Source organism: Oreochromis aureus, linkage group 15 (genome assembly GCF_013358895.1).
Source record: "Oreochromis aureus strain Israel breed Guangdong linkage group 15, ZZ_aureus, whole genome shotgun sequence".
Classification (NCBI taxonomy): Eukaryota; Metazoa; Chordata; class Actinopteri; order Cichliformes; family Cichlidae; genus Oreochromis; species Oreochromis aureus.
In genome coordinates, this window is record NC_052956.1 from 3,371,785 (window position 1) to 3,385,369 (window position 13,585).

The 13,585-nt window shown below is 40.0% G+C and overlaps 2 protein-coding genes across 6 annotated transcripts; one reads left to right on the forward strand and one right to left on the reverse strand.

Moving 5' to 3' along the window:
* Positions 1 to 152: 152 nt before the first annotated feature.
* ost4 (oligosaccharyltransferase complex subunit 4 (non-catalytic)) lies at positions 153 to 1,525 on the reverse strand. 2 transcript variants are annotated; one of them, XM_031755098.2, is made up of 3 exons: positions 1,521 to 1,525; positions 759 to 896; positions 153 to 282 (listed from the first exon to the last, which is right to left on the reverse strand). In XM_031755098.2, exon 2 carries the CDS (start codon positions 893 to 895, stop codon positions 782 to 784), a length of 114 nt encoding a protein of 37 aa, XP_031610958.1. In that variant the 5' UTR covers position 896; positions 1,521 to 1,525; the 3' UTR covers positions 153 to 282; positions 759 to 781. The 2 variants fall into 2 exon arrangements, with proteins under 2 accessions (XP_031610958.1, XP_031610959.1); XM_031755099.2 differs by having other exon boundaries at positions 750 to 896.
* On the forward strand, positions 1,522 to 12,082 carry selenoi (selenoprotein I). 4 transcript variants are annotated; one of them, XM_039598627.1, is made up of 11 exons: positions 1,522 to 1,740; positions 1,826 to 2,105; positions 4,097 to 4,165; positions 4,567 to 4,675; positions 5,214 to 5,288; positions 6,743 to 7,005; positions 7,093 to 7,201; positions 7,288 to 7,336; positions 7,433 to 7,613; positions 8,817 to 8,996; positions 9,515 to 12,082. In XM_039598627.1, exons 2-11 carry the CDS (start codon positions 2,049 to 2,051, stop codon positions 9,620 to 9,622), a joined length of 1,200 nt encoding a protein of 399 aa, XP_039454561.1. In that variant the 5' UTR covers positions 1,522 to 1,740; positions 1,826 to 2,048; the 3' UTR covers positions 9,623 to 12,082. The 4 variants fall into 4 exon arrangements, with proteins under 4 accessions (XP_039454561.1, XP_039454562.1, XP_039454563.1 ...); XM_039598628.1 differs by having other exon boundaries at positions 1,522 to 1,715; XM_039598629.1 differs by having other exon boundaries at positions 1,522 to 1,671.
* The last annotated feature ends 1,503 nt before the right edge of the window (positions 12,083 to 13,585 follow it).

The window sequence follows — 13,585 nt, forward strand, 5'->3', positions numbered from 1 at the left end:
TGGGGTTTTTTGCCAAAAAGATTGTGATGAACAAAACTGTGTTTAAATTTGGAAGTATAAATAACTTGCAATAAACTCCATGTATTTTAAAGTTGCATAACAAATGTTTACATGTGTATAGAGCAGGTGAAAAAATTCAAAGACTGTAGAAATTCAAATTCAAACATGTTTATTAGAAAAAGAAAAAAAGATCCTTGTGCAAACAGAAATTCCATCTCTTGGAAAGAGGAGAGGATGAGGGGAATGATGTGTTCAAGGTGGTGGTTTTGATGTCCATCTCATCTGTGGGGAGGAGGAAAAAAGCCTCAGTCGTTTCACAGTTGTTAAACCTTAAAACCCTGTTTGTTTGGAATTATTCCTCCAGATTTTTAGTAGTGCTCAGTGATCAGCCATGTACCCAGATGGAACAAATTAACTCTATATATGTAGCCCAATAACCTTTATTTCTGTGCATTTTCCTTTATTAATGACACTTACTGAAAACTGTAGAAGAGACTTTTCTTCAATAATAGAATAATGTAGCACTGACAGCATCAAAATTATACTAACTAAATGTAAAAGCTACCATACTATAACAGTTATAGATGGATTTGAGTCATGTTTTTTTTTTTTATACAAGGGGGTATACATAATAGAAACAAAATAAAAAGAAAAACTGAAAGAACCTGCTTTTGTCCAATTTGTTATTTTATGATGATCAACATCAGAAATGACAATGTTAAAAGAAAAAAACACAAACAGTGTCTGACCTCACTGACCTCTGCAGTCACACTGTACAACTCTACTCCTGCTTCTTGGGGTTATTCACAGCAACGTAGTGGTATAACACCACTAGCAGGAACAAGGAGACGCCAAGCATATTGGCAAATATGGCCAGCTGCACGTCTGTCACCATTCTGCAAAAGGACACAGAGGCAGGATTAGGCAGGTGCTGGGTTGAAGAAAAGGTGTGTTAGATCAGTGGGTAGTGGAAGAAAAGGCATTTTCAAAAGGTTAAAATAAAGTCATGTTTATTTTATTTTGTATATTCTGTGTTCATTTGTACAGCTTTGGTAGATATCTGAATGCATGTCAGGACCTTTCACCAGTTTCAAATAAATGTTATTTTCTCTCACTAGCGACTTGAAGGTAAGGCATGACAATGATGTCACGAATTAACAGAGAAAGTTGGGAAAAAATGAAATAGTAGCGAGATGCACAACTTCTTGTATTATTACAATTAAGTGCCCACATTTTGCACGTTGCCGCAGTTTGCATATTAGGATTTTTATGCGAATCAACAGAGTAATAATGACAGACACGAGTGATCGGATAGTTACAAAATAATCCTCCAAATTACCATATATTTTAGTAAAATTTCTAAGTGGACAATCAACGTAGCGTTAGCAATGCTAAGCATGCTAACTACTAACACCCCCACGGACTGAACTAGGTAAAATAAGCAACGTTTCATATTATATTTCAGCAAAATTACAAATTTTATCCAACTGCAATCAAGTTTACCAAATGTTATCACTCACATTTTCTGTTAAATTGCTTTTTAACTCCCGGTTCGAGCAATACTTCAGCTCTCCAACAGCAGGTAAGCGCAGTGACGTCTCTTCCGGCCAAAGAGGAAAGCCACGTCACATCTAGGAGCGCCATAGAAGCGGTTTGATTGATGAGGAGTTGGTGAGCAATTAACAGAAGTCAAAACTATTTCCGGCACTTTAAAAGTAATTTTAGCATTCTTTTTCTCAGGTGAGACCACAATCACCATACCATAGTGGAAGAGTGACCCAGTCAACAGAATTTCATGATATTTTGTGTGGTTTATTTTTTTCAGGGTCCTCCAGGCCTGCGTGGCGGTAGTGAGCTACGGTTGCCTTTAACCGGGAAGGGGGTTGCGCTCCGTAGGAGTGGCTCCTATGGTTCGACATCGCCTCACCCGGCGTGAACGAAGGCGGCCAACCTAGATGGTACTTGAACACGGCAGCTAACATTGGGGATTTGCAATTCCAAAGGAAGAGATATTTAGTTATCTCGTCTTTGAGCCAGACCGTACCGCCATGGCTCTTTACGAATATGTCACTCAGGAGCAGCTTGCGGGCTTCGACAAATATAAGGTATGATTTATAGGTTACAATGGCATGCTAGCAGCTAGCCGCTGAGCGGACAGGCTCTGTGCGTTTATCAGCTAGTTGTCACGATCTGCAGGGTGCTTCCCCTGAAAAATATGTAAAGGTACTCAGAGTTTACGGAACGATACCGGATGTTTCCCATTTTTCCTGTTGAAAATAAAAGCCGTAACGTAGCTTATCTCATATTCACCAATGGTACGTTTTTTGTTTTGAAAATTTTGCTCGGAAGTGTCCTTATTTTCTGTGTTTTACTTTACATTTGGTGCTTATGCGCTAACAGCTAGCGACTCCTCTCTGCCTATGTTGTATTTGAATTGAGGCTTCTTTGCTTTGACCCCACAGTTCAGAGACTTTATCTATTTCCTTTTTTATTGGACTCCAGCTGTTAATTTCTTTTTATTATTTCAGCCACTGTAACGAAATAAACTGCTAACGAACAGCTGTAATGGTAGCGTGGAGAGGAAACCATTCAATTGGATCCAGTAGGATATGAGAAACAAAGACACACATTAAAAACGTCTAAATACAATTAAAAAACAATCTGGGGTGTACAACATTGTCTTTTGATGGGTTTTGAACGGAATTACACTTTGTGTTTGCCAACTAATAGCATTTTAGTTGTTAGTTAATTCCCATAAGGATGAGCTTCACTGGGCTATTACCAGTGCGCTCATCTGTAAGGGCATGGAAGTCATGGAGTATTTCAAGTAGTAAGTTGATCTGTGAATATCTTCATTTTGTTAACATGTGCTATAACATTACAACTTTTTCTATATATTTTGCATTATTTCAGTCAAGTTTCTTCTTCCTTTAAAACCCCAGTGTGGGTATTCGGGCTCATTCCTAATACCTCTTGCTTTTACTGCTTCACACAGCAGCAAAAGCAAGAGTCGTCATATATCTGTGAGTATCACAAGAAACCATTTTTTCCCCAGTATTTGCTTTATAAGTGGCTTCCTCTGTCTAATAGCAGCCGTAACCCAAGCACTGGTGTCTAGTAGACAGCAGAGGAGGACAAATGAGAGCAAATGAGGGGATTGTCGCTCTCCTTGAAAACAGAGGTTGCTTTCTCAAAAGGGGAATAAACATGCATATAGACAAGCTTTAAGTGGGAAGAACACAAGAGCGTGGAGATTGCTCAGCTGATCAGTTCACTTCTTTTTTTCTGTCTCTCCACTTCTCACATTCCTTTGTAACAGGTCACAGACTGCAGGGCCACCTTAGTTGGTGTGAAAGTGACATACTTGCGTATCTGTTAATGCACACAGACTATGATTATAGTGCCTGTTTCCCATGTGTGGTTATAAATAATCACACAGGTTATTCTTGTTTATTACATAAACAACCTATTTTGTCATTACATAGTATAATCATCGTTATCTACAGTGAACACGCTGTCAGTGTTGCAGCAGTAGATACAAGTTTTCATATTAGGTTAGATAAATGATTGTGTAGGCTTGAGTGAGAGCACTGTGTAGTAAAATTAAATGTCCTTAGTTGGCTGTTGTAGTATTAAGTGCTGCACTGTATTCACAGTGAACTTGGAAGTGAACACTGGGGAGCCCAGCTTTTGTAAGAACAGTGTATTTAAAAAAACAAAACAATAGTTAACCCTAAAAGTGAAGATCCCACCCTTCTTCCATGTATCTAGGAGTGACAGTGCGATCAAAGTCTATCACAGGAGATGGTTGTGCCAAAGGATTGATATCAAAGAGTCAATATTTACTCATAATAGGAAAGCCTACCAAAATAAAACACACAGTGCAATGCAATATATCTTTTCAATTCTATAAACCTGTTATGACTAAGTGCATTACATTGGGTCCTACAATGAATAAAGGTGCACACTGCAATCAGTTTTATTCTTATTTAGTACCAATACGGTCCTGTTAACAAGGCAGGTGCTTTTTTTGCATCTGCAATGAAATACAGTATCAAAGACATGCTTGTGATCACACCTCTGTGTCTCTTTGCAGTACAGCGCAGTGGACTCGAATCCCCTGTCCATCTACGTCATGCATCCTTTCTGGAACTTTGTTGTGAAGGTGAGGAAGACCCATCCAGCTTAATGTGTCTGTTGCAGGCTACATCATTAATGAGATTTCCAGCCATGTGCTGTGATACAGTAGCGAGACGACCTGATGCATTACCAGCGCTCATTTTTCTGCCAGTGTCAGAACACATCAGTCACTGATTGTAATGGTTTGTTTTATACTTGGGAGGATTTTTTGTTGTTGTTGTTTTTAATGCTGTCATGTAACCAGACAGTCATTTGAAAAGGTTCATATTAATATACATAAATCTTCTATTCAGGAGTACCTATTAAATTCCAGTTATTCAATATGCCATTACTATGATGAGAAAACTGTGTGTGAGAGCTCAGTGGCATGATCATGAATTGTTGTTCTCACAGCCTCTTGTTTTTTTCTCACTCTTTTCTCAACAGTTTCTACCCACATGGTTGGCACCAAACCTCATTACATTTACAGGCTTTATGTTCCTTGTGTTGAACTTCCTCATGTTGGCCTTCTACGACTTTGACTTCAATGCATCTTGTAGGTCATTCACTTTTTCTTTTTTCTTAAACTGGGGAGGGTTGCTCAGTTTGTTTTCCCTAAAACATACTAGACGTGGGTTGAATCCATCGCTGTTGTCTAGAGTAGGAAGAGGGATTCAGACATGTGCAAGTTTGTTTATGGAAGGCAAAGTCCAGCACTCGACTGCCTATGGTGGCTCACGGTAATCACTAACCCGTTACATCATTCACACAGGCAACAACACCCAGTGAGCTGTTCCTGTTAACATGCCCAGTCTACATCTCTGTATTGCAAATAAGATACTTTGCTCTAGCACGCCTGCTGTCCAACCTAAGTGCTTACCTTTTGCACACATAAATGAAACACTCATGGAGACAAAAGGCTGTCCTGTACAGTCAGTATGAGGGCCAGTCAAGATTTTTTCTGTCAGTACTGAGCTCTTACAGCTCTGACATTGGTCTAATGAGTGGAATCAGTAATATGGAAAATTACTCTAGTCTAGGTTTTTCATGATCTCCATGTGTCGTGCCATATACTCACAATGTTTGTTTCTCAGCTGCAGGACATCAACATGTGCCTAGTTGGGTCTGGGTTGCAGCTGGGATCTTCAACTTCTTAGCCTATACACTTGGTAAGTTCTGACCTCTGCAACTCCATGTGGCTTGTTTTTATTTTTATTGTACTTTTTTTTTTTTTTTTTCCTTTCTTACTCATGGGAAGTAGAGAAACTCACAGGGAAGCGCAGTGCCTCTCGAAAGCTTAAAGGCCCCTATTCTGTTTTTGTTTTGGATGTTTACTTTATAGAATGAGGCACGCAGACACCTGTTTTTCTGTTTTTGCTATAATTGGATTGTTTATATGCACTCACGTTACATCTCATAGCATTATATTTTCATTTTTTTAGAAGTATCTAACGGAAATCATAAAAGTTATCAGATTATTTGTTACTTGAATCAGATAAAGCTGCGCTAGTCTGTCTAAAGCTATGCATGACATCCTGGATGTATGTGTGTGAAATATAAGGGACCAATCACCATTGCAACAACCTTATAAGAGTAAATATATTCCACTCCCAATTCTGATATCTATACATTTTATTTTAAAAAAACTTAAAGGAAAGCATATTTAAAATAAAATTGTCGTCCAATCCAGGCTGGAAAATGTCATTGGGGAAATGGATTTCAGTACATACTGGCCGCTCACTTAATAGCTATAACATAAGTACAGTGGTCCCTCGCTATAACGCGGTTCACCTTTCGCAGTCTCGCTGATTTTTTTTGTCAGCGAGACACAAAAATGTCGATGAAACGTTTCGCACCGTCTAAGGTAACGCGGGTGCCTTTGGTTTTATTCTATAACATTGGACTTATTTTTCTACGAAGGTTTGAACTTTTAGAGTGTTTAAACCATAAAGAGGGAAAGTGGGAAAATGTTCATGCCTGTCGGAGGAACGTGTATAAAGTGTGTAGTGAGGGGTTTTACAGCCATAAAACATCTATAATAATTATAAAAAATAAAGTTAGCTACTTTGCGGATTTCACCTATCGCAGACTGCAGAGTTTGGTTAGAGTTAAATCCTCTCTCCGTTTCTTCTGTTTGTCCTGTCCACCATTAGTGAATGACTGATGACCTCAGTAATCACTGCGTGTAACATTAAGTGTGCATGTTTGGACATGAACGAAGCCTCTTATCTCTGGGCATACTTTCAGTTTTGACTTTCTCATCACAGTTTATGATAAATATCAGCTCACACAAGTGAATTTCATCTTTTTATAATTGTTTGTTGCTCTCCCGCTGACACGATCTGTGTTAGTTAGTTAAACTGATCCCTTCTTATCTATCCTTCTGTCGTACTCTGTGAGCCATTAAAATGAAGCGACTGTGGTGTTTCATATGAGGCTGTGCTCCTGAGTGAACTGAGTGAAGCCCAGTTGTGTTGGTGTAACAGTGAAGTGGGAAGTAGGAATGTTGCTCCCTTTGACCAGTTATGTAAAGCCTTAGCTGAGCAGAGATGTCACCATATATACATATCCCCATAAACACGTACTGTATGTGCTGATCTATGTTTGTCTGTGCTTTTTATAGATGGTGTTGATGGCAAACAGGCACGTCGCACCAACTCTTCCACGCCGCTAGGGGAGCTTTTTGACCACGGTCTGGACAGCTGGGCCTGTGTCTTCTTTGTGGCCACTGTATACTCTATATTTGGGCGTGGGGAGAGTGGCGTCGGTGTGGTCACGCTTTATTACATACTGTGGGTGGTGCTGTTCTCCTTCATACTGTCCCACTGGGAGAAATATAACACTGGCATCTTGTTTCTGCCTTGGGGATATGATATCAGCCAAGTGGTAAGTTTTTGGCCGTTTGGATGATTGACAGTGTAAGACACTACTCTAGACTTCTATACATCTGTCTTGTGTCCTGTCTCCTTGTAGACAATCTCCCTTGTTTACTTGGTTACTGCTGCAGTGGGTGTGGAAACCTGGTACCAACCAGTCATTTTTCACCTTCTCTACAGAGACCTCTTCACCTTTATGATCATTGGTGAGCTGTGTTTGATTACTCAGTTACTGAATATGTTCATTCATTAGCCAAAGCAGCTACTGAAATTAATTTCTGCTGATTTCCAGCTTGTTCCTTCACTGTGACCTTACCTATGAGCCTCTACAATGTCCTCAAGTAAGCACAACTTATATCAGCTTTAGGTCATTCTTTCTTTTTTCTCTTGCGTTTGCTAATTGTCTTCTGAACTGTTTTCCCGCTGTGCTTTTGTAGGGGTTACAGGAATAACACACTGAAGCACAGCAGCCTGTATGAAGGTTTACTGCCTTTCCTCTCTCCGTTTCTTCTGTTTGTCCTGTCCACCATCTGGGTGATCTACTCTCCATCCAACATCCTGGAGCTGCAGCCCAGGATCTTCTACCTCATGGTGGGGACAGCTTTTGCCAACGTCACGGTAAGTGTGTGATTTCTACATTTTTCGGGGGTGAGCTGCAGTTTAAGCCTCTGTAAAATTTACATTAAAGTGTTAATGTAAAAATTGGCATGTGTGGTATGTACAGAAACCTCAGAATCTCGGCTAAAAGCTCATACAAACCATTTCTACCACCAAAGACAGGAAAAAGCAACAATTAAAAGAGCAGTTACGTAAGTTTGCAAAATGTGCCTAAACACAAACAACAAAGCCACAAACTCACTCGACTTCATGTAATCAAGCAAACGGCACATTTGATCTCACAGATTCTGAAACCGCAAGTTTCGTCACGCTCCGACCACCATTCACCGAACCAGCCGCAAAACAAGACCACCAATATACAACAACTTGGAATCAGATTTACCGTGCCGCTTTTCTATTTTTCTCGCCATTAGCTGTTGTAGCTCGTATCACAGCTGGCTTAATGATGCATTCACAGCATGTGGGAGAAAAGAAAATCAGATTGAGTTACATGCAGACAGCTTAATATTTCCATGGCAACTTATACTGGATGGTTACAATAAAGCCGTTTTAACCATTGTATGTGGAAAAACTCGCGATACATCGGGTATATTCGATGTATCGCCCACCCCTACTTGGCACCATATTTTTCTTTCTAAAATGAGTTGTTAAGGTGGACTGCCACTGTTTCTGTTTAGTTGCTGGTGGACTTCAACTCAGGACTTTTCAACTTCAGTGTGAGACTTTAAGAGCAACACAACACTTTTTAGACACCGATTGTGTTTTTCTGTTAAGTAATGCTGTCTGTTAACCTCACAGACGGGCAAGACTAATAGCATTTGCTGCCTAGCTCCCACAATAATGTTATCCTTTTATCAAGTAGCCACAGTTACTAGCTGACTGTTGCCTTAAACCATAACTTAACAGATGGCTAATGTGACTGTTAAAACAGTATAAAGGGTAACAGTAATGTGTATGCACGCCAGGTTAACATTTATGTTTAATACTTGAGTGTTGGTGAAACAGCAGCTTTACTGACCTCATGAAATTCCTCAGAAATAGAAGGGTGTCGGTCTGTAAGATGCTTCACTGAGTATCTATTTTAGAAAATCAAAAAACAAACAGGTACTGTAATGTTTTCAGAAATCAAAATGTGCCATACATATTACTTTTGATGAAGTACCTAGTTAAAGCTTGTTTTTTGTGAATGCCTTTGTCTTTCAGTGTAAGCTGATTGTGTGTCAAATGAGTAACACGCGCTGCCAGCCACTGAGCATACTGTTACTGCCCATGACAGCGGTGGTGCTGTTAGCCATCACCAGGGTCTTCACCAACGAGACGCTTCTGCTTTATTTGTGGACAGCTGCTGTCGTATTAGCGCACATACACTACGGCGTGTCAGTGGTAAGAGCACACATGCAAAGAACATGTTTGATTCCCTGCTGTGCAAAGAGGCTGCAGCTGTTCCAAAGACAAAGATGTGTTTGTTGCTGTAGCTCTGCCTTCTGGTTTATCCTGATTACCAGGACTGCAGCAGTGCCAGTAACACGCAGCCTCCTGAGGCTAAGAAGACACTTAAAAAGCCCCCAAAAACAGTGATTGTGTTAATTTAGATCAAAACTTACAGACGTTAAAACACAGAAATCGAAAAGATCTTCATTTATGTAGCCATTTTTATACATAATACATCTTACTGCATGGCCTGCATAGCTGTGATGAATAATGTTTCTGTCCTATATGATTTAACCTGGAGAGAAAATGTGCACGTTAAAGAGCAATGGCCCAAAACTTGAACCCTGAGGAGACCAGTGATTTTCTTTTTGTTTCTAAACTTTGCATTCAATACAAAACTGAACTGAATCAGAATATTTGAAGGCCTTTGGATTTGAATTAACTGCTATTTTTACCTTTTTCGTTGCTAGGTAAAACAGCTCAGTAACCACTTCAGCATCTTTGCCTTCTCCCTCAAGAAGCCCAACAGCGACTGACAGGAGGAGGAACGAATCGGCTTGAAAGGAGCAGAGGTTTAAGCTTCTCTCCTCCTCTGCTTACGACACTTCACTTTCATCACCGCGGAAACCGCATCCCCTCCATCCATGACGACACTGCAAGTGGAAAGGACTAGGGTTTTCTTTTTCCAGTGTCTTCAAAAACACACAGTCACTCTGAACATACACGCTCACACGTTCCCTAACCTATCCACCAACCAAACTCTGGTGTCAGCGATGTGGTGGGCCCAGAGGCTCTGGCTTCCGTCACTGATGATTGGCCAACTCGGTTGAGCCAATGAGGTGCAATTGTTTCCTACGGAAATGTGCTTCAGTCGCGAGGACAGGAGCCCAGACGAGCCATGCAAAGATAAACACTCGCATTGTTTGTACTGCTGTCTTTCGTGAGGGCCCTCATTGTCCCAGCGCAGTGCCCAGACCGCCCCCCCTCTTATATTGTCCATCACAAGTCAATGCCTAACCCTTAACCGCACACGTTTCTACTCCAGGCCTCCACCCTCACACAGCCTGTCTTCTAAGTTCCGACTCAAAGTGAGGAAAGGCAGAAATTCCCCTCACTCCCGAGGTCTTCACAAAGATAGACGTACAAGCTAATTGACACAGAAAGATGCATTATTCTGTTTAATGCAGATGAATAAATACTTTGTGGCAGATATTTCATTATAGACACAGCCACAAACACGCACACACACGTGTACTCTTAAAAGTATTATGAATGTATCATATGCCTTGGGGAAATGCCATTTCAGTTTTATTATATTAACAGGAATGCCTCAAGTAGTGTTGTTCTTGAACGTGACCAAACCATCAAACTCTGGCCACATGTGGCTCCACAGCTGGGTCCAGTGTTTATAGGTTCTGTCACTTTTTTTTTTTTAATGAGATGATTTGCGGTTGGACATCTCTGTGATATATGTTAATAGATATATATATATATGTATACATAAACGGTATGTGTCAGGGGATTTGGGGCATCCTTTTTTTCTAACTTAAATGAAAACATTGTACAAACTTCCCTCTGAAGTTCACTGTCTGCTCTGTCGTCTTAGAACAGAGTTGATAATAGAGCAAACCCAGGTGACTTTTACTAACTTTCCACTTTGACCTCTGTCTGAGCACTGGCTTCCCAACTCTACCTACTATCTGAGGTGTCGTGTCTTCATGCTGATTCGTTCTTTTCTTCTTCTGTTTTTTAAACATTTTTTTTTTTAATGTTTTTTGGTTGTAGTTTTTAAAATTTTTTTAACATACATGTCTTTTGGGGGGGGTTGATTCAACTGTTGCCATGGCAATGGTGTGTGGTAAAGTTGCGTAGCACTTGAATGAAGAGTGGGTCCAAAAACCGCTAACGGAGCGGGCTCACTCTGAGGGAACAAGTCGTCGCACAGGACACCGCAAATTCCACAGCGCCGCCTGGCTCCGCGGTCCCTCCTCGCACAGATATTATCACCTCCTCATTTTTTGTTTTTTCTCAGCGGTGTGTCTGATAACTTGTCTTGTTGTTTTTTCCGGTCCTGTAAAAACTGTTCCTCTCATGTGATTGTAACCATGTATCCAGTGTGAAGAATATTCAGTCATGGCCTCAGCACTCTGATTTTCATCAAACTGGTTTTCAAAGCATGCCGAGAGAAGAGGGGCAGGCTTGTTGTAGTTCAGTTAAGCTACGATTGTTTGTTCCACCAGTTTGATCTTCACCATTTTTGAAAACCAGCCAAACCAGAAGAAAAACAGTATGAGATGTAAAGTTCTTGTTTACTTGGGATACCTCACTCTTTATCCAAAGGTGGAACAGGAAGAACCAGTAAGCTGAAAATAAAAGGACAAAAACCCACAAAACTCATCACTGAATAAGAATTATAGGAAAACCTTGTACTGGGCTTAGGAACAGTCAGGCAGGTCAGGAGTTAATGTTTGTTAGTTATCTGACTGAATACGATTTCCAGTCATAGTAAGCATCTTCTCTTTATACAGTCTTCTTAATTTAAAGGATACATAGGAAACATGCACTGGGGATATATAAACAACGCTGGTATCATCTCTGCAGTTTTACCACTTGTGCAGAGGTTTTGCACGTAAACTGTTACTGAGCATCATTGAACACTGAGACCACAGGCACAACCTAGTTAGTGTCCCTGTATGGCTGGGAGGAACATAATGGACAACTAAGTAGATGATTGTGATTCGCAGTACCTGTTTTCAGTCACAAGTGCATTATAACGGTTGAAAGTGATTGGACGAAGCTTTTTTTTTTTTTTTTTTTTTTAATAAATGAGGTTTATGAAACCCCGCTTCATAAAGTAGATTGTAGTAATGTGGCAACAACTGTGACTGATTTAAGCCCGGCACAGCGAGCTAACTGTGTCTCTGGTGGGTTTATGCACTGCCTGGGTATGTACAGCTCCATGAGTACATGTCTGTTTAAGTATGGGTGTATACGCTGTATGTGTGAATATCTCTGTAAATACATATTATTATTTCTTCTTCCTTTTTTTTTTTTTTTTTTTTTTTTTTTTTGTTTAAACTGCAAGTGGGATTGTTGACTGTCTCATAGTTTGTGATGGGGTGTGATGCCAGTCAGCGGTACAAAACACAAAATGGTCTATGGGACAGTGTTTAAATGTGTCAATGTTAAGGGGTTTTTTTTTGGTTTTGTTTGTTTTTTAACAATTGTAGGAATTTTTTTTAAATTTGTGCCGCTTTATCACTTATCGGATCTCCTCCACGTCTTTTCTTTGGGATCCTGTGGAAAGGAGCAGTAGGATTTCCTCTCCAGGTTGCAGACACTACAAACTCAATCCAAACAGGGAATTCATATCAGAGAAAATGTTATCTGGGATTTTTTTTTAAATTATTATTTAAAGAAGGAAACAAAATAATTGTCATGCTGCTTCCTTAGTTTCTTTAGAATCCAGTTTTTGTTCTTCAGCTTCACTCACCACCACACAAGTCTTAACCCCACCCTCCCACCCACCCTCAGATCAATGAACCAAGCTGTTGTATAACGCTGCTCTGGCAAACACTCCAGAGCCTCAGTGTGGCTTCTTGTGATGTTGTACTTAACCAGTAAAAGAAGGACTGTACGGAAACAAATAAAAATAGATTTTCTTTAACATTTTGCTGTTGACTGGAGTTTGAACTTCAGGGCTTGGACGCCTGTCATTTCTTAAGTGTCCTCCTGAGGGTAGCAGAGAGCAGCATTCACTCATCACCTCATGTAGTAAGAGTACTTCGCTGCCACCTGTGCTGTGATTGCACACAGTACTATGTTATTAGCTGCATGCAGGATATTCAGAGGAACTTTCCACAGTATCCCGACTGTTGTCGTTGAAGCTTTTGGGTGTCGGCGCAAATTTATTCATTGGTTAAAAGCAGTGAGTATTACAGCTGACCCATCTAACAGATTTGAGCAGCACTTCATACACTGTTGTTTTAATATATGTGCCAATCCTCTTTGCACACAGTAGTGTGCAAGAGTCTCAGGCCACCAGTCATTTTTTTTATATTTTGCTGGTTAAATGGAAATAGTTGCTGTGATTTATTGAAGCAAACTGCATACTCCAAGTTTCACAACTCAGGGAAGTATATATTGTAACTAGAAAAATATAGCTGCATCTCATAGTATATTTTCAGAAATGGGAAGCACTTGACCTTTGCAACAGATCTAATCTGACAAAAAAATACACTATTAAAATTGATAATTACTGATATTCAAGTGTCTTCTACTAAAATTAGAAAATATAAATTAAAATCGAACAAGACCTCAGCTGTAGAAAAATGCTCTCCATTATTGCGCCACATTAAAATGAGCATTTTACCACATCATTTGTTTTCAGTTTCACTCATTTAAATAATGAAGATGCTTTAAAATAGAATAGTTGAACGTATTTAAATGAACGGAAGAGGCTACTTCTAGCCGCTCCTTTATCACAAGGGGTCGCCACAGCACATGCTTGGCAGATTTTTATACCACATGCCCTTTCTGAC